Below are 20,002 nucleotides of genomic sequence, written 5' to 3'. Positions count from 1 at the left end.
TATAAGTTAAAAATGGATTTCATTCCTTCTTGATCGTAAATGCAAGCACAATAAATCCTCAATACTATTAAATATATTTAAGTTATCTAAGCTATTTTAACATATCCATCCCTAAAGACACACGATAGACTCTTCCAAATCAATGAATAGACCAGTTCATTATGAAATCACAGGGGTGAATCTGTTAACCCTTCATCAATGTTTTCCAGACCCTTGTCTTGGTTGCAAGATGGTAAACGGAGCTGGGTTTAACCCTCATCCCACCGACTGTAGTAAGTTTGTCCAGTGCTTCTTCAAGGATAATGGCGTCACAGCGTATTACAAAAACTGTCCTGTCGGCCATTTCTGGAACCAGGAAAAACTGACATGTGACTACGCCTTCCGGGTCAACTGCGCTCAAGGTAAAATTGTACTCCGTGTCAACTGCAATTATGGTATTTAAACGGAAGACTGTAATATCTTGTAATGTTCAGAAATTTCTCTAGAGTATTCCAAAGTGTCAACACTACCAAGAACAATACAAACTTTGGAGTTAGTAAAGAATTAAAGATGGCGGACATAATGGTCAACTTGAAATTTTAGAATTAATAAATTATAAATCAGGACCGTTTAACTAGTATATTTAATGCATATTCCATCCTGCCTCATTGAAAAATGCTTACGAGAGACGACGCCCGCCAGACGACAGACAACGGATCACAAACGACGGACGACGTACGACGTACGGCGAACGACAGACGACGCACGATGGGCCACTGAAGTTATTCAGAGCAATAGTAGACATGAGAATATTTGGTTCATTTGATCTTAAACCTGAGGTCATTCTCTGAACGTTTAATGTTTCAGATATGTGTCACAACCTACTAGTACAACGTTACGCTAACCGCGGCCATTGCCAGGCCTACTGGATCTGTGAGCATGGACACGCTACCCAGCGGTGTTGCCCTGTTGGGTACGCGTATAACACCAGTGTAGCAAACGTGTATTAAAGACCCGAAATGTCCCCCAACGTGTACAGGGACATCGTATGCCCCTCCGGTGAAAACAGGTACGATTTCATATAGAGCAAATAGAAGACAGGTAAAGAAGGAAACTGTTCACATGCGAGAAAGTGACATTCAAGATGGGCAAGTTTCCCTTGCGGTTAATTTCTCCAATTAAGTATTTCTTTTTTTTTGTCTTTCTGCCATGGTTTGTGTAAGTAACCTGCAATACAAGAACTATAAATGAATAATAGTTTTTATTATGGATAGAAATAAATCTGAAAAAGAAAAGAAATTAAAAATATTTGATAACTGTGAGTATTAACCTAAACCTCATAGCTTGTTCGACCAGAACAAGGTTTGTACCTATTCTTAAATGTGATCGACAATATCATCAACCTTAATTATTCATTGTATGAAAACAACTTGTTATTTTGACGGGTTTTACTCCAAAGATATATAACTTACAAAATGATAAAGCTTTGTTTAATAAATACTTTCTATATCAAGTTTTGACAGTGATTTTTTTTTTCCAAATTTTCAAAACAAATTATGTGTTAACAGTATGTAAGGATAGGCCAGTGGAAGGCAAACCAGCTTTCTATGAGCGACACGTTGAAGGTCACGGATGGCTGATGATGCCCTGTGCCCCGGGAACAGCGTTTGATATTAAGGAGTGCAGATGTTCCGAATTTTCAGCAAGTCTCAGCGACCATGACACAGGTATATACTGCACACTTAGACATTTACATTAATTAAGCAAGGACCTTTTTACCGCAAAAATTTCGTCCAAACGACATGGTTTGTTTTTTCTTCTTTCTTTTTCGTCTATGAAGAATGCCATTTCGTTTAAAATTTCATAGAAGCATTTTAGGTCATGGATTATATCCAGTTGTAAAATAATCATTAAATATCATTTTAGGAGGAAATGATTGATTTTTCATTTCAGGAAATCGGATAGGTATTGATTGTGACGTCATGTGATTATATGCGTAACGTCATATTTTTCACTGATTTAATCTCAGTAAAAATTGACAGGTTCGAGCCAACGAAAACATTTTAACACAGAGCGTTTGCATCATATGCCTAGATTGGATATAACTCTTAATGTTAATTTGTAGATTGTTCTGCAGAGGTCATTCTAAATTTCGACAGAGATGTCCAAGACTCTTCCGGAAAATACGTATGGGTAACGAATAAAGGAGTGAATGTTAAAGATGGAAAAGCTTTTTTTGATGGAAAATCAGAATTACTGATTCAACGATTTACAAACGATGATTTTGGATACACATTCATTGTGCGAATACGCTATCGAGAAACCGGAAGTACACCATACACTAATTCCGCGCTTATCAGCAATGGCGACTGTGGAAGTGATGGATCCATCGTCGTAGCAACCGATCCGATCGGCATCCGGTTTGGTGTCGACACTGACAGAACACGAGGACTTTACAGTTTCCGAATGAAAAAGCCCGTAAGTGTTTTTACTATTATTATTATTTCATATTTTTATAATGAAATGATTTGTCGCTGTTTAAGCGGCTGATATCAAAATGTTAACATGAAACTTTTGTATTCTTTAAATTGTATATGTTCTCCTTCTGCAGGAGAATTGTTTGAAAATCAAATATTTCAATAAAGGAGACTACACAAAATCTTGAACATGAAGATCTTATTATCATTGTATCGTATATGAGTTTTCGTTTAAAAGATTCCATGTACTATATTTTCAGACGACTGAGTGGAAGACCGTTGAGTTCAAATTAGCAGATGGAAAGCTTCAAGGACGAGCAAATGAATTGACATTTTCAAGAACTGTGCCAGGTAAAACTGCCAAAATGCATTCTAAAATCATTTTTATTTTGTCAACCAAAAGGTTATGAATATGCACAGATTTACACAGCCAATATTTCCTAACCTGAATTTCAGGTCAAGAAATCTTGACCTGAAATTCACCTGAAATTGACCAGAAATTCTGGTTAATTTCAGGTGAAATTCAGGTCAAGATTTCTTGACCTGAAATTCTGGTCAATTTCTGGTCAATTTCAGGTTAAGATTTCTTGACCTGAATTTCAGGTCAAATTTCAAGAGAAATTCTGGTCAATTTCAGGTGAAGATTTCTTGACCTGAAATTCAGGTCAAATTTCATGCAAAATTCTGGTGAATTTCAGATGAATTTCAGGTCAAGAAATCTTCACCTGAAATTCAGGTTAAGAAATCTTGACATGAAATTCAGGTCAAGAAATCTTAACCTGAATTTCAGGTCAAGATTTCTTGACCTGAAATTCTGGTCAATATCAGGTCAATTTCTGGTCAAGAAATCTTGACCTAAAATTCAGGTTAAGAAATCTTCACCTGAATTTCAGGTCAATATTTCTTGACCTGAATTTCTGGTCAATTTCAGGTCAATTTTAGGTCAAGAAATCTTGACCTGAAATTCTTGTTAAGATTTCCTTTGGTGACTTTCAGGTCAAATTTTCTTTGGATCATTTACTGGATACTGTTTTGGCTTTCATAGATCTACTTTCTATTAAAAATAATTTGTAAAATTGTCTATTAAAATGATTCCTCCAGTATAAAAACGTCTGAAAAATGAAGAGAAGACATTGTAAGTGTTTTTAAAACAGTATTTATTTTGCAGTTAAGAAAAAAAACTGCTACATAAAACTTAAGCACATGTTTTGCTTATCATTTGTAGCAAAGAGCGATAACTCTTTACCAATATCTTGTTTGATCATCACTTTGGACAGAGAAATATGCAAATTATGCATGATATATATACCGGTATGTACAAAAGTTCCTGCTCTGACACATAGCAATTGTACTTATAATTACACAATTCGGTAATAATTGGTATATACACTGATGAAGTTAACTTTTTACATATATGTACATGCTTTGTACAAAGGATGATGTGGGTTTTGTCAGTGTGATATACAATGTATATGGAGCTTTGTATATGACCAGAGGTGTTGCCTTGTAGCCAATCAAATCCCTTGTTGCCTTGGTCAAGCCTGTTACTTGAGAGTAGCCGGCGCTTGTTGACCTAACCAATAATTCAGACAAACAGAGTATGGACTTCTCCTTCCAATTCAGGGGTTACAGGCACTGACTGGCCCCAGATATCTGCAATCTCATACCAACAGAAGGCATCAGTCCATCCATTTAGGGAGAAAGAAAACCTAAAAAAATAGAAATAAAAAACAAATGCCACAATGAATATGATGTTGACTAAGTAAATATCATGATAGCATGTACACGTATGTATTACTAGATGTTTCTGTGGTTTGCCGGCATGCATAAAATATGAATATTGGTCTTAATTAACCGCAAGTAAAAAAGAAAAAAAACATTTTGTTTATTTGTTCGTCAAATTACCAAGTCATGTTATTCATCCCTAAAACCATTTGCATGTCTTTTACCAAGTTAATTAATTATGGACATTTGATCTATTCGAAGGTATTACAACATGTATTTAAAATTCTACATGGTTAGTATAAAACCATTCTCCAACTCCAACTAAAAAGTCCTTATTTCTTACATTAGAAATGTATGTGTTTCAAACAAGGTAAATGTTAACCACATTATTTAAAATTTACAAGCAGGAACTTAATGTCATAAAAAAAAATATATTGACTAAGTAAGTTTCATTAATTTCAGAAAGACAATTCGTATTTAAGTATGAAATCATTTCAGATGTGAAAAAATACCTGATCTTCGTAGCCGAAGAGGCATGGCTAGTTTGCTGATCTTCAATTTTCAAACACTGTCACGTCTGGAGAAAAGTGCTGTTTGTGGCCATGCATTTTAATGTGGTCAGTCTGAAATATTCAACAGTTGTCATTAATAAAGTTTTATAACAAAGAGGCTACAATACTAGTGCCTTTTTGTTACGATCAATGCCTAGACATATAAATTATAATGTTGGAATGTCACTATTAGATCATGTACATGTTTGTGAAAATGGTTACATACTTTTTATACAAGGCAAGTCTTTCACAGACCCATGTGTATCAAAAAGAAAAAAAAAGAAAAATTGTGACTAAATTAAACAATACATCTGTAGAACAAATCATATGCAGCGTAACTCAAGATTGTCTCCCCTTATTAGTAGTTATTACTACAAATAGTTCAGAAGTTAGGGTCCAGCCTGGACAATCAAATCACTGTGAACTTGGCTTTTACTTTTTACCTTTCTCTTAGAACATAGGGTCAATGACCTGAATGTAGTGTATTAAATATCAGCTTTGGGTTACAGAATTGAACTACATATGTATCCTTCAAATTTCATCACCATAAGTCATATATTTAACACTTCAGAAATGCAGGGCTTTGCAGGATATTATTAGATAAGAAGAGGATGAAGAGCCAGTTCTTGAATACAATATATCTCACTTCATTCAAAGGGAAGATATTATGAAGTATATACATGGATATTGTATAATATACTACATGAGTTATAGCAATCTGATTTTAAAGTTAATTATCGAATAAAACTTACAATGAATAAAAACTTTGCTCCCAATACACTAATCAATACAGTGACATTCATATGTACAATATCATACAAACTTTTTTTTCCACATTTTGTTTGCTTACCAAATAAAAAAGTTTGGGTAAGTTCTTCTTGCCCAGTCCTGGAATATTTTCTTGATTAAAATCAATTTTATATCTCCGGTATTTAATTTCAAAGACATCAATCTGTCAAATCTGGAAAATAAATGAAAAATAAACTAATGATGGCAATTTAGCATGTTTGTATCTCTGACATATACATGTACCGGTATGTACATGTATACATTTTGTGTATATGTAACTATATGTACCTATAGGTTAACTACCCGTATTTACTTGGGGTTATTGAATCAATATTGCAAGTAAGGTTCTTTAAAAGATTTACTTTTCCCTATTACACCATGCTGATAACTGTTCTCTTAAAATAAACTTTTACAGAACTATCGAATCAGTTAAAAGTTCTATAAATGTCCTCATCAAAGACTAGACATACGAAATGTAATTATAAGTATCCACAATTAATTTTAATATTCTATATTTTCATGATAGCAAAATATTAGAAATATATTATTAAATAATCATATAATTATATTTAGCCATTGGTTGCCAGTTATTTACTATAAATAATCTATGTATTTCAAAATTGTATATTGATAAGATTCACAAAGAAATCATCAATGTTGGATCTGAATTAATATTCAGTTGACACAATATGTACCATAGATAAATTTAAGAACAAATTAAAGAATGTTTACAAAACATAAATGCCATCATTGAATCAGGAATGAGGATTATATTAATTATAAAATTATTATTGTATCTAAATTAAAGCATCACTACTCTGGTATTTCTAATTTCTTAGTCTAGTGATTTTTTTTTCATTAAAAAAGCTGTGTCGAAAACATGAAGAGATCCTTTCCTGGTAGGTATATGTACATAATTATGCACTATATTTATTAATTTGTGAAGCTGCAGAATGTATACCAATGTAAACTTCACCATTTACATATATAAACATTATCCATTATGGTGTGGAATTTTCCTATACAATTACCACACTGAAGTTGTGATAACACTAACAGCTAGTGTTCATGTTTTATTTGATTTCTAATTTCCTGTTTTATTTGATTTCTTATTTAACCTTTATTATTTATATAAGCCTATTTAAGCAAGGTTATGGACAATAGAGAATGATGACAGTCTTGAGTCTTATAAATATATAATTAGTTCTACATGTACAATTATTATATGTAGATTTCTACATGTACTATGTAGTCTACATGTACATGTAGGGTACAATTAATGTACATGTATACTTCTTCATGCCAATCATGATTATAAATGTAATTTGAAGGATTCATTACAGTATGGGTTGTGACAATCTAATTCACTGAATATGGATATGCATACACCCCATACAAGACCTGATGATACACAAACTACTAGACTCTACATAGAGTAGACCTACAAACAGTAGGCCTATCGGACATAATGTATACACCTTTATTTATTGGGTCAGATGGACTGGGCTTTCTTACAGATTTATTTTGGCTTTAATTTTAGGTACTTTGTAAATATACGGAGTCATAAAAAGACACACTAAAACTACTCTCCTAATCAGAACCTCTCCGCTTCCGGGCGGCATATGATAGGATTTATTTTTCATCAGATGTTGGCTTCTCAAACTTACTTTGTGATTGTCGTATTTTGTTCCGATAACATAGTTAAGCTGCTTGTAATATCGCTGACAGTTAGGCATCCTAGTCGTAGTGTACCGGCAAACATCATATATCGTAATGTATTACACCACATTCACTAATATTGACGATATAATCAAAATATTGTGACAATATCATAGGCCACCGTCTTGATCTGTTGTCACAGACTCCATCCAATCTGGGTCGATGAGATGCTTGACTCCGCCGATCCGTAAATGATAAACATATCGATGATCTAGATTTGAACTAGAGCGCCATCTATATCGAGCAGACGTAAACAACAGCACGTGCGCGTTTTGACTACAGAGGCCGGGATATCGATGTTGACAATCTTCCGTAGAAAATGAGTAGAGGCGAAAGAAGTTGTTTCAGGTAATCCGTCGATATGAAATATGAAATTTAGACGAGTTTTTTCTCTCTCATAAAACAAACGAGGTTGTTGTTTTGTTGATCAGACAATATTTGTGAAAAGTTTCATTGGGGTCCTGACCCGGCCCTTGGGATATTTTTTCCTTGCGGTTATTTTATTAGATTTCCCTAGGAATATGATTCGTTAAGCCCATAACTGCAATAATTGCCAATTAAAAAAATTAATACAATTATGACAGTAAATTGAAATTTTGTCAAAATACAGAAAAAAAATATGACTATGAAGTAGCCTAGCCAGTACACGTAAATCACAGGAGCTTGACGTTTTGTCAATTGTACATGTACGGTATGTAAATATACAATATACATATATAAACTACTCCTATTGATTTTCAGTACCATATTTAAAAGTGGTTTTAAGTATAGGGGTACCTGTACAAGAAAAAGAATAAAAGAAAAGATCAGTCAGAAGGTGATATCTTTTAGCTAAAACAGTAGCTAATTTGTTGTAGCTAATGACAAGTAATGTACAATGTAGAACTACATTTGTACTTAATGCTAGGCCTATTAAAATTAAAGTCAAGATGCGCGATTAATTTTACAAGTTCTTAAAAAGAACCAAGTTACAAAGTGCATTGTCTATATAGAATAATTATCATTGTATGTAAAACATCACGCCTTTCATAAAACATTATAGGGTCATAATTACACAGATTTATTGTTAATTTATTCTGATTTGTTGGTTTTCTTATTATTATGTTAATTACATGTTGAGTAAAATATTGTAACAGGCAACTACATTTGTACATGTAGGCTTATGCTGTATATAATAAATTGACTGACTGCTGTATTGAGATTTTTGATGAAATCCGTGATATTTGGGGATATTTAATAATTATGATTGTAGTGTAAATGCATGCCTGTTGGTATCTCTAGCTATGCAGGTTGCTTATACATGTATATATATTTGGACATGAAGCACATCATGACATGACTGACTAATATTACCTTATTGCAGTTACAACGATACATTAAATGGTTTCTAATAAAATATCAAATATAACACGCACACACGGGACTGACTTTATTTCATAATAACAATTTCATATGATATCCTTAAGCTTTTGCAATAACTTATTTTATGAAAAAATTATGTCAGATGCTACATGTACATTGTATATATCTCTGGTAACTCTAGATAAAAAAACGCCTTAGCAAAAGTTGCTAAAACCTTTCTTTTATCTTTAGCAAAAAAGAAAAAAAATTTTTAGCAGAACACACCTAGTGACCAACAAAGTCACTTATTTGTCTTTTTAACATTACGATATCTACAATAGCGCATAGGGCAAAATTTGCAATGCTTTAAATTGCTAAAAGTAAACTAAGAAAATAGTAAAAGAACATGATATTTTCATAATCTTCCACATATCCCTCCCTTTATTCCTCAAGGCCATAACCAGGCCATTGTTTTTTCAGTGTAACACTTGGAATGACAAATGTTTAGGAACTTAAATTCCATCTTGAATCATATGGATTTGATAGCTCAGGTATTTAGAATGAAAAAAAATGAAACTACAAATTCATTCTCGTTCTTCAGCCAAAAAAAATGGCTTAGTAAAAAATGCTAAAATGATTATTTTTATTTTAGCAATTAGTGTCTTCTATTAGCAAAATGCCCAAAATTCTATCCATAGAGTGAGCACAGTATATGATTTTTCCTGAAACTTTTAAAATCTAATTTAATTAAACACTGGTAAGGCTGAGTCATCTGATTTATTGTATATATAACCCAATGTTTATGAACATTTTTTATCTTACTTGACTATTTTAGAGGGAAAAAACCAATGCATTTGATGACAAAGTGTTCTTTATTTCTAGAACAGTGTACAATATGATTCCGACTTCTAATGAAAGTGTTAACACAGTATGCCATCTCCAGTATATTACATGCAGTTTGACTTTATGTCCGTAGATTCAGCTAAATAACTTGCAGATCATGTGCAGTTGGAATGTAAATGTTTCTCTTTTACATTTCAGGGATTGCAGTGGCAAGAAGATCAAGTAAAGGACTTTTGGAAGATAAATAACATAAAGCAGAAAACAGACTTTGTCATTGTTTTCCTAGGGATGGGGAGGGGGAGGGAGGGGAGGAGGGTTCTAGGCTGTGTAACAGATCCTCTACGAAAAAAATCGACCCACTAAAGTCGAAGTTCCTAGAAAAAAATAGTTGAAGAAGGTGAACCTCTTTGAATGTGAATCGTTTAAAGCTATCATGAAGTGACAAAACAATCTGATTGTCATTTCTTCTTTTAATAGAGATAAATGTATTTACAACATGTACGTATATCTACATGTACATGTATATAAAACTTAAACAATATGCTATGGTGAAGAATACTTGTTAAAATGTGACCTTTTTGTCAGACAATTGATTTATATTCTGTAATTTCTTATAAGACTTCGCTAGGTTGTCTCCTGATGGTAGCATTACCCGACTGTACGTGTTGAAGGAGGTTATAAACATGTGCGGATGCTGCAACCTAGTAGCCTCGTGACCTGATCATTTGGAATGTTTAGGGCCATAAGCTCCTTGCTATGAACTGGATGCGGTCTTTTATATCCACGAAGTTCATGGTTTAGAAGTAGTTAAGCCGCCTCTGCTACTTTTGGGTGGTCACACTCATTCCTTATGGTCAGTAAAGTTGAAAATGTTATGAAAAATAAAAACAATTCAATGGTCACATTTTGATTAATATTCTTCAACTGTAAAAGACTGTTTTCCTTTTCCAAAATACCTTGATACTTCAATGACCAAAATCACCAAACATTCCTCAGCAGTGTGATTGCAACACCTGATATGCTCAGAAATTGGGTACAATTCGAGAACTACAGTGATGCAAGTGAACCATTTACCAGGTCATTGCCAGTAAAATTGACCTGAAAATGACCAGAAGAAAACTTGACCTGAAATTGACCTGAAATTCAGGTCAATTTCTGGTCAAGATTTTTTCTGGTCAAATTGACCTGAAAGGAGCAGAAAAGTCAATTTCAGGTTAAAAATCTAACCTGAAATTGACCAGAATTTCATATGAATTTAACCAGAATTTCACCTGAAAATGACCTCAGAAAATTGAGGTCAATTTCAGGTTAAAAGTCTAACCTGAAATTGACCAGAATTTCACATGAAATTGACCAGAATATAATTTGAAGTCAATTTCAGGTTAAAAAAACTAACCTGAAATTGACCAGAATTTCACATGAATTTGACCAGAAATTGACCAGAATTTGACCTCAGCAAATTTTAATGTGAAATTCAGGTCAATTTCAGGTGAAATTCAGGTTAGTTTTTAAACCTGAAATTGACTGTTCTGCTCCTTTCAGGTCAATTTCAGGTCAAAATCAAAATTTTGGTAACCAGAAATTCTGGTCAATTTCAGGTCAATTTCAGGTTAGGAAATATTGGTGTGTCTTTGTAAATGTAGAGAAAATTAATCATGATAAAACCCTAATGCAGGCAAGGCAGACATCTTCACGGCTAATCACGGTCACCATGAAGCAAACGATATGACCACGTGCAGCAATGCAGTGGGACGTGATTGACAAAGTCTCGTGTTATTTGCACCGATGCTGACATCAAGGATGGCGCCTCTAAGCGCACAAACATTGAAGGCCAACATCGACATGCTGCAAACCAAGCTTCGCGCCGAGTCAATTTTGCGTTTTTTTTTCTGCTGTAACACGTATTACTTACGATCTTATCTCGCTTATCATGTCATTTATTACACCTATCTCCTATTTCTTCTGTTTGTGATACAATTTCGTGGTGTTTTTATTTTTGCGATTTCCTGCCGCTCGCAAAATACTTAAAAAATATTGCATACGAATATATATTGGTTCAACAGTACCAACACAGTCGTAAAACTACAACTGGGATTACATCAATAAAAGGTTGTTCGAAAAAAAGGTCCCAAACTTATTGTTAGAAGTTAAACAATTTCTAAACAACAGTCACTATTGTAATTATCAACAGATGTTTATATGTTTATTTTTTGTAATTGTTATTGTATTTCATTTTAGACGAATATCAAGGATGATGTATGTACCGAAGCATAAGAACACATCTATCGTGACGATATAACCTTGAAATGTTACATTTGTAGTACGACATGAATACCACGGTTCCATCTCAAAATAAAATATCATCATCACCTCATATCCTTAGTGAAGCTATTGGAACTTCTTTGACAGAACTTATTTAACAAGTCTGCTTTATCTGCCCGAGTTAGGCCAATTTTGCCATAATTGACAAATGACAGTAGACAGGACTTTCGATCATATTGGTGTTATCTGATTATATGTGACATTGCAGGGTCAAACTGTATCTAGACTACACTAACGGTACCGCCGATCGGCCAATATTAGTAGGCAGGTTGTTCACTTTGTTCGATAAAACCTGTACCGGTACATGTGTGCTAAAGTTGTCAGTATTTAAGCTCCAGGGGTTATAGCTTTACATTGTATATACTCAAAACAAAGACAGACATATCTTATTGAGGTGAAACCTTACGTTGTCTGAAATTTATATAAAAAAAAACATTATCAATATAAGATCTAACTGTCGGTTTTACCGCCATTTATTTACACTTTCGTCTTTTAGTTATATCATCCTTGTTGTTTATCATATTTATATTTCTTGGGACTAGCACCAGCCACAACACAGTTTTGTTGCTATTACCACTATATACATAAGTAATAAATATTCACGAGCGAGGTCTAGGTATATCTGACGAATAATATGTAACATTTCTTTCTGTGTCATTACACGCAATATAAACGTTCGATTTGTACCCTTCACTGATCTTGCGATAATCTGTAGGACGACCTGCTGTATTGTGATCAAACATCTTGCTTATCTGTCTAAAAATACATTCTCGATTTGATAATATACTGGGTTTTTAAGGAGAATTATTCTCCGCTAAAAGACACTTAGTAAATATATCATTGTTACCAGAATCCGGCGATGAGCAGTTTTCAGTGTGTAGACCAAGAAAGATGAGTGATACAGCAATAAACAAAGATGTAAACTTTATTCGTTTTCTCCTCTCAAATCTTATACGATGCAGCAACTCCTTTTGATGTGAATTTACGTTCTATATCAAGGTCGATATTTCAAGACTCTTTTACACGCTGATATATAGGTTATATGGATATTACAAAATGTAGTAAAGAAAATCCCTCCCGAACCTTGACGAGATTTCTACAACCTTTTGTAACCCCGAGGGTAGAATATATTTTCCCGTCATTACCACATATAAAAGTAGTATGTTTCTGTCATACATCGACTTTTTATAGCAATTTTACTACAATCCTGCTGTTTGTATTCTTTAGTATAACTATTAGACTTTATGAAAATAACTTTTTCAGCGATGATGTTATGAAGTCATACAATTGTATTGCATAGGTAGCCATGTAATACAAGCCTCAGGGGTCATAAGTGTACTGCAAAGGATAAACCAGTACTTTACTCGTAGGTATGAGATAAATACATTATTGGAATCTCCTAGTCTCCACCAGTCTCTAGAATATTGAAAAAAAAATCATTAAACTTCGGCTTGATTATTTTTGTCTCTACAACATGTCTGAGAAAGTGTTATCAACAACTTCTTTGGGTCTGGTGGCCGGTCTAAAAACTGTAAACATTCAAATTCGCCTTGGTAGTAAACAACTATTGTTCTTTAGGTCAACACCAGAGAAACCAAGAACAATTTCTGTGAGCCTGCTATTAGACTATTATGTAGGCGCTACTTGAAGGCTTCTGTTTGAAAAAGAACAAACCATACAGAAGAAAAACATGTAATGCTTTTATTTTCTAGAAGAGGAGTCTCTTATAACCTAGATGAAGTGCCGAATAGTCATACAAACGTGTCCATATCAATTTCATTCCTAATCCTGTGTCCTTCCCACTACCGGATGTCAGACTGTATCGTCCTGTGACGGGATCCTATAGAGTGTACTCGCGTGCTCCCGTTGTCAACATAGCTCTATTATCATGTAAATTGGCAGCTTGAGACGAGATTAAGACGTTAGTGACCACTGTATAGAATACCTATACCTATCCATCACTGGAAAAGGAAACAGTTTATAAACAGATATACATATTATGCATTTAATCAAACGTGGTTTTACTTTTGCACACTTCGACTCGAGGAATATCTCAAGAGTTGAGAAAACTGAGTTGAGGTATTTTGCAAGCCATTTTGAGGAATATCAGGCAATTTGAGAAAATCATTCGAGATGAGGTAAGACTTTAAAAAGGCGGTCTGCGTTCCGATTTACTGTGGGAAAAAAACAACGTATGAAAAAGGTATTACATTTTGGAACAGATGAGGTCGCTTGCGAACGCATTCTGAACATCCACGTGCCATGGACCATAACTAAGCGTTGAATGTATCATAATAAACCTCGGCATTGGCTTCGTATAGGATGCATCATTTGAAGTCGCGGACGCAAAATCGAAACACAATTTGAACATAACGAGAACACATACTAATATATCCTATTCAAGAAGTTACATTTTTATTTATTGTCAATATCTAATTATCTAGATTGATTACTCAATTACAGTGAGTGCATAGAGCTCCGGAACAAGACGTTTAAAAAGGGAAGGTAATGTATTTAAAGAAAACACTATAAATCAAGATGCTGCGCATGGAAATACCAATCTATTGTGACTTATGTACGACAGTCATATGATTGCAAACATAAAAGCAGATATATGCAGCAAACACCTTGTTGATAGCTTGCTTTTTAAAATTGGGAACATTTATGAAGTACCAGACGGAAGTGCCTAAAGCGAATAGTCGGGCAAAGAAGGGCTAAAATTGGTAAAATGGTGTTAATATATCCAGTATAATTTCTTATGAAATAGAAAAATAAAATCTCCCATCAAAATCGCTCTGTATGCGAAGAAATTAATATTTATTATGGGAATCCTAATGCGTCCTCCCGACCGGCTATCAGTGCAGTTCAATCTTAACGCGTGCGCAACATCCACCACTCTCCGTAGTAAACAAAACATGGCTACCGTAGTTTTGAACCAAAAGGTTTCCGCCAAAACAACCAACTGACTCACCTAAAATGCGAAAGGAAAGGCAATGGAGCAGCGACAATCCCAACAAATGACTCGGTAAACATTACGACGCATGGAGAGTGTTAATACAACTTGTTATAGTGAAGAGAACAGTTCAAACGAGCACGCGGCTCCGGACCGCTACTGTACGGACCTAGGCCTACTACCCGGTACTCCCTGCTCAGCTGATAGTGAGTGAGTCTTCGTATTTTGATCATTATGTAAATAGTTCCTAGCAGTATTTTTTTCATGGATGAGTGGTCACACATGGTCACATGTTTCATACCTGTTCCCCAATCGCGTAAAAACGTAACCCTGGGATAAATAGCGGTTCTTTAGTGGGGCCTCTTTAGGGGTAATGTATGCCCTGTATGTTTATAAAATGTACCGTTGAAATGCATGTACAGTTAGAATGTAACCGCTAGTGCATTATCAAGCTAAGATTTGTTTCAATTAATCTATAATATTATGCTACCGGTCAATTCATACAGTTCTGATGTATATATTTATAGATTTTTAATTTGTAAATTACTGTTCTGTATATGTTCTGGTAGTGTTATACACATACATTGTATGTAAGATTTACATTGTATGTTAATTGGTAAAATTGTATTGTATATGTTCTGATATACACATATACATATAGGTTTTAGCTTGTTCTTTAGATATATTTTGAGGACACATACAGTATTATTTCTGGTCATAATAATAAATAGTGTTTGTATATTTATTACAACTGTACCTGGTTCATGTGTATATGACAAACTTTACAGAGTTGAAATGTACTGCAGCCATGTATCATTTACAATTATTCTGAATTTTTGTTGGAACTATAGATAATGAATTTTGTATCTTTTTTGAAACAATATTTGATTCTATTAAATGCAGCAGTGACACATTCACAACTTATAAAATGTTTTCTCTAAAATAAAAAAAAACCTGTAGAATGAACCTACATTTATTCAGTTACATATATTTGAAATTGATAATTTCAATTTTTGTCATATTCAACAGATATCAAAAAATTGTTGGTTCTTTTTTTCAGGCACCATGCATGCATAGTGACATGAATACAGAAAGTTCATCCCTTGGACCTGTATACAAGTGTATGTATGCATATACATACAATTAGCATCATATGAAGACTGAAGAATGTTGATTTGAGTGCTCTTGAAAGTAAACTTTACCAATATGGACCTAGAAGATCATGAACAGAACATTTTAAACTTGTTTGTTTGTTTGTTTGTTTGATTTATTAACGTCTTATTAACAGCTATGGTCATGTAAGGACGGCCTCCCATGTATGCGGTGTGTTTGCGTGTATGTTGTGCGAGGTGAGTGTACTGGGAGACTGCGGTATGTTCGTGTTGTGTCTTCTTGTATAGTGGAACTGTTGCCCTTTTTATAGTGCTATAACACTGAAGCATGCCGCCGAAGACACCAAGCAACACACCCCACCCGGTCACATTATACTGACAACGGGCGAACCAGTCGTCCCACTCCCTGTATGCTGAACGCTAAGCAGGAGCAGAAACTACCACTTTTATAGACTTTGGTGTGTCTCGGCCAGGGGACAGAACCCAGAGCCTTCCTCACAGGGGCGAACGCTCAACGCAAGACCAAAAGTGAGGCGGTGCCAAGGGAGGCATTACGAAAGATAAAGTCAGTTAGGAAGAAGAGAAAAGATAAGATCCTAAATTTAGTCGCCTTTTACGAGCATGCAATAGGGGCAGCAGGTACAATTCTAACGCCCTACCTGCAGGGCCAAACATTTAAACAGTATTAATTTAATAAATGTTTCTTTCAACTGTATTCATTAAATAAAATTATGATGCAATACTTTTTCATTGTTTAACTTTGTAGAAATATTTGTTTATATTAGTCCTCTAGATCCAGTGATTATAATTCTTGCATCCATATGCCTACCCATTTGTTTGTCAGGGCTTGTGAGATAGCTTTTCAATTACTTTTAAAATATAAGGATTTTTTTTACATATAGCAATATAGATACCCTGGTCTTAGGATTTCTAAATTCTACTTTACAAGAGAGTAGACTCAACATATAAATAAAACCTTAAAACTAGCAAGTTATCTGAAATGTTACAAATCTTTTTGTCTGAACCAAATTTCACATTTATTGTCTATGTGTAACTTGTACATAGCGCATTTATGTATTAATACTGTAGTAACAGTGATTACAAACACATAGACTAAAATGTAGTATGTAGTACTATGTACATCTGTCTTTGATTTGAGTTCTAAACAAGTGGTACCTATTGGGAAGTTGTAACTTGGGCGGGGGTGAAATACAGGAGAAATAGCTACACATGGAAAAAGAAAGATATAAACTACCATATGGATTCAAAGTTGCTCCAAAATCAATGAGACTAAATAACCGAAAAAAAGCCATGTAAACCCCAAATATGCAATGACCAGATCAATGATAAAGCACCCTTCCACTTCCAGTTATCTGTAGCTATTTCTTCTATATTTCAACCCCCCACCCGAGTTACAACTTCCCAACCTCATGATTCTTCTATCTTTTAGCCCCCCCCACCCCCCAACACACACATACCACATACCTGATTGATTGTCATGTTATTTCAGGTTCCTATTCAGGTATTATTCCTAAAAATCAAAAAGGGTATACACACTGTGTACTCTCAAAGGAGGGGAACCACTTCATTCAAAAATGGAATTTACAATTTCATCTTAATTTTGAAATTTTCAATTTAATTATTAATTACTGGACTATTAAAACAGTAAAGAACCCCTCGGCTACAGACAAAGTACTGTGGTACACATTTCTCTTAATTAATTACTTTTCTTTCAACTCAGTCATCTTTTTCTCCAGAGCACAAAAAAGAACAGGAAACAACAGAAAAGGAAAGTAACATACATGTAGGCCTATATGTTTTCTGGAAAATATATATGATGTGTTAATTCTCACAGCATAGGCCTACATGAATGTGAAAAATTAAATATTATCAATGTTTGAGAGAATCTCCTAGTTGTAATTCTATAGCAGCTACATGGAATGTTCGTTTACATATATACATTGTACAATACATGCACATCATAAAAGTTTCTTTCCTTCCAGCTGGACATTCATGTCATCTCTCTCCAGAACTCAAATATTGTTTACACAAAAAACCAGAGACATAGATAATTTAATTAAATCTCTGCAAAAAACTACACGAATAATTGAACACATATATTGTACTTGTAAAATATCTATGTATGAGCTAATTTATTTTCACATCTTTGACAGCTACATGCATGGACGTTGTATGGAACGTTTTCGTGTGGTTTTAAATGGGAAATTATGTTACGATTATTTGTATTTAACCTTCATGATTCGGTTGATGTAAAATACGACGAATGCGATGCTGCAATAATTGCCCCTTGCCGGGGCCCCATCTCTGCATCTGCCGAATATTTGTGTCAATTTCCATGTATAAAGATGCTTTTATCGAAAAATGAATACAAAGAATTGTCATTAATGTAAGCATACTTCATTTGCATCAAATGCAAACAACAATTTACATACCGCATTAGTGGTTTGTCACACGAAACGAAACCGACACGACTGAGAAACACATGTCCATGTTGACATTTCTACGCAGCCTCGTTTTCAAAGAGTTTGGCGAATTTATATTTAGAACTGTGCTAAATTTACACGGGGCTTCCCCAAAATTTCAATGGTCCAAACTGGACAACGTAAGCAGAACTTGACCATCATTATGGTATGCAATGACTTTTGGAAGGCCAAAGAATGCATTTAGACTGGTTTCCTTTGTCCGACTATTCACTTTAAAACAAAATGCAAGATACTTTTTTTGAAGTTAAAACGTCAAAAGTGAAATTAAAAAAAAAAACTACCAAATACGGAATTGCAGAAATGACATTATAGGATTAAACTAGTATATAAATTAAATGTGTAAATTATTCATAAATGATATAATGATACAAAAAGATAAATGAACAGTCCTAATATGTTGATACCAATAATAAATGTATTTTGATATTGAACATAGACTATAGGCCGCTGTATATTTGACAACGTAATAGGTCATGTGCATATGCTTTGAAGGTATTTAAGAGTTTATTCATTTAAAGCACATAATCTATATACTATATATCTATTTTAGAGTGGCATCAGTGCAAAAAAAAGATCCAACTACATGGACTATAGAGCGTATTACCTGTAAATCGCAAAATTAAGCGTTATTTGCCTCACGATCATAAAAACAGCCGTAGACTTCATTTTTAGCCCACCATCTGATGATGCCTTCAAATTGCCTTTTGTCTGTGATCCGTCGTTCGCCCATCTTTCCGTCATTCCGTTGTCAAGGGCCACAGTTGGCATATCGCATTTTGGGACCGTTTGGTCAACAAGATGGACGCTAGGCAGCCATCTTCAATTTTGGTCGTTGAAAATTTCACCGTTATTTCGCAGAAAGTACCTTAGGGATATGTCTCAAATATTTCGTCTAGCTGTACATCTTAATTTTGGGACCGATCGGTTAACAAATTGGCCGACATACCACCATCTTGGATTTTAATAATTTAAAAATGTTACCGCTCTATCACAGAAAGTACGGAAGAGATTTTTCTCAAATTCATATGTAGGTTCCCCAAGGGCCATTGTTGTGCATAATTTTGGGACCCATCGGTCAACAAGATGGCTGACCACCGACCATCTTCAATTTTGATAGTTAAAGTTTGAAAAGCAGAGAAAAGATTTCTCTTTTGATTGTCAAGCATAGATCAATCTTTATTGGGCGCCAAGATTCCTCTGGGATTTATTGGGTCTTTTTTTCTTTCTTTTTTCTCATAGCTTATCAAAACTGACGTTACTATTTTTAACGTAATCTGTAATTGGTTACTTTCGAATTTAATACTTTTGTTTGTTTGATTTTTTTTGTTTGTTTGTTTGATTTATTAACGTCCTATTAACAGCTATGGTCATGTTAGGACGGCCTCCCATGTATGCGATGTGTTGTGTGTATGTTGTGGGAGGTGCGTGTTTTGCGAGACTGCGGTATATTCATGTTGTGTCCTCTTGTATAGTGGAATTATTGCCCTTTTTATAGTGCTACTTTAGACCTAAGACCATTTGATGAGCAAGGGTCCTGGAATTTAAGTTAGTTAACAGTGTTTCGTAACATTGTTGATTTGCCAATATCCTAGCTTACAAACTTCCTTTTAATAGTGAGAATTTTTTGACAGGTAATCAATCACATCTTGTTATTCTATCAGATGCGCATACGCCTGGACCTACACGT

General features: G+C 34.3%; 2 protein-coding genes and 1 long non-coding RNA gene across 3 annotated transcripts; 2 read left to right on the top strand and 1 right to left on the bottom strand.

The window, feature by feature from the left end:
* Positions 1 to 215: 215 nt before the first annotated feature.
* On the top strand, positions 216 to 3,207 carry LOC138306639 (asparagine-rich protein-like). Its single transcript, XM_069247079.1, has 6 exons — positions 216 to 401; positions 847 to 1,048; positions 1,548 to 1,706; positions 2,105 to 2,457; positions 2,717 to 2,807; positions 3,155 to 3,207. The coding sequence occupies exons 3-6, from the start codon at positions 1,619 to 1,621 to the stop codon at positions 3,205 to 3,207; spliced, it is 585 nt and encodes a 194-aa protein (XP_069103180.1). The 5' UTR covers positions 216 to 401; positions 847 to 1,048; positions 1,548 to 1,618.
* LOC138306640 (protein PIF-like) lies at positions 230 to 989 on the top strand. The gene is made up of 2 exons (XM_069247081.1): positions 230 to 401; positions 847 to 989. The coding sequence occupies exons 1-2, from the start codon at positions 230 to 232 to the stop codon at positions 987 to 989; spliced, it is 315 nt and encodes a 104-aa protein (XP_069103182.1).
* Positions 3,208 to 3,596: 389 nt separating the features above from the next.
* LOC138305942 (uncharacterized) lies at positions 3,597 to 7,445 on the bottom strand. Its single transcript, XR_011205735.1, has 4 exons — positions 7,189 to 7,445; positions 5,583 to 5,693; positions 4,694 to 4,804; positions 3,597 to 4,165 (listed from the first exon to the last, which is right to left on the bottom strand). It is a non-coding gene; the product is annotated as an uncharacterized lncRNA (long non-coding RNA).
* Positions 7,446 to 20,002: the final 12,557 nt, after the last annotated feature.

The sequence above is a fragment of the Argopecten irradians genome, chromosome 13 (genome assembly GCF_041381155.1).
Source record: "Argopecten irradians isolate NY chromosome 13, Ai_NY, whole genome shotgun sequence".
NCBI classification, from domain to species: domain Eukaryota; kingdom Metazoa; phylum Mollusca; class Bivalvia; order Pectinida; family Pectinidae; genus Argopecten; species Argopecten irradians.
The sequence above is the reverse complement of the archived record's forward strand: the minus strand, read 5'-3'. Positions and strand labels throughout refer to the sequence as shown.

Excerpts from the sequence above, each read along its gene's own strand:
- LOC138306640 (XM_069247081.1), top strand. The coding sequence starts at position 230 with ATGGTAAACGGAGCTGGGTTTAACCCTCATCCCACCGACTGTAGTAAG. Across the intron at positions 402-846 it reads CCGGGTCAACTGCGCTCAAG|ATATGTGTCACAACCTACTA; the intron begins GTAAAATTGTAC and ends TTAATGTTTCAG.
- LOC138306639 (XM_069247079.1), top strand. The coding sequence starts at position 1,619 with ATGATGCCCTGTGCCCCGGGAACAGCGTTTGATATTAAGGAGTGCAGA. Across the intron at positions 1,707-2,104 it reads TCTCAGCGACCATGACACAG|ATTGTTCTGCAGAGGTCATT; the intron begins GTATATACTGCA and ends GTTAATTTGTAG. Across the intron at positions 2,808-3,154 it reads ATTTTCAAGAACTGTGCCAG|ATGAATTTCAGGTCAAGAAA; the intron begins GTAAAACTGCCA and ends GGTGAATTTCAG.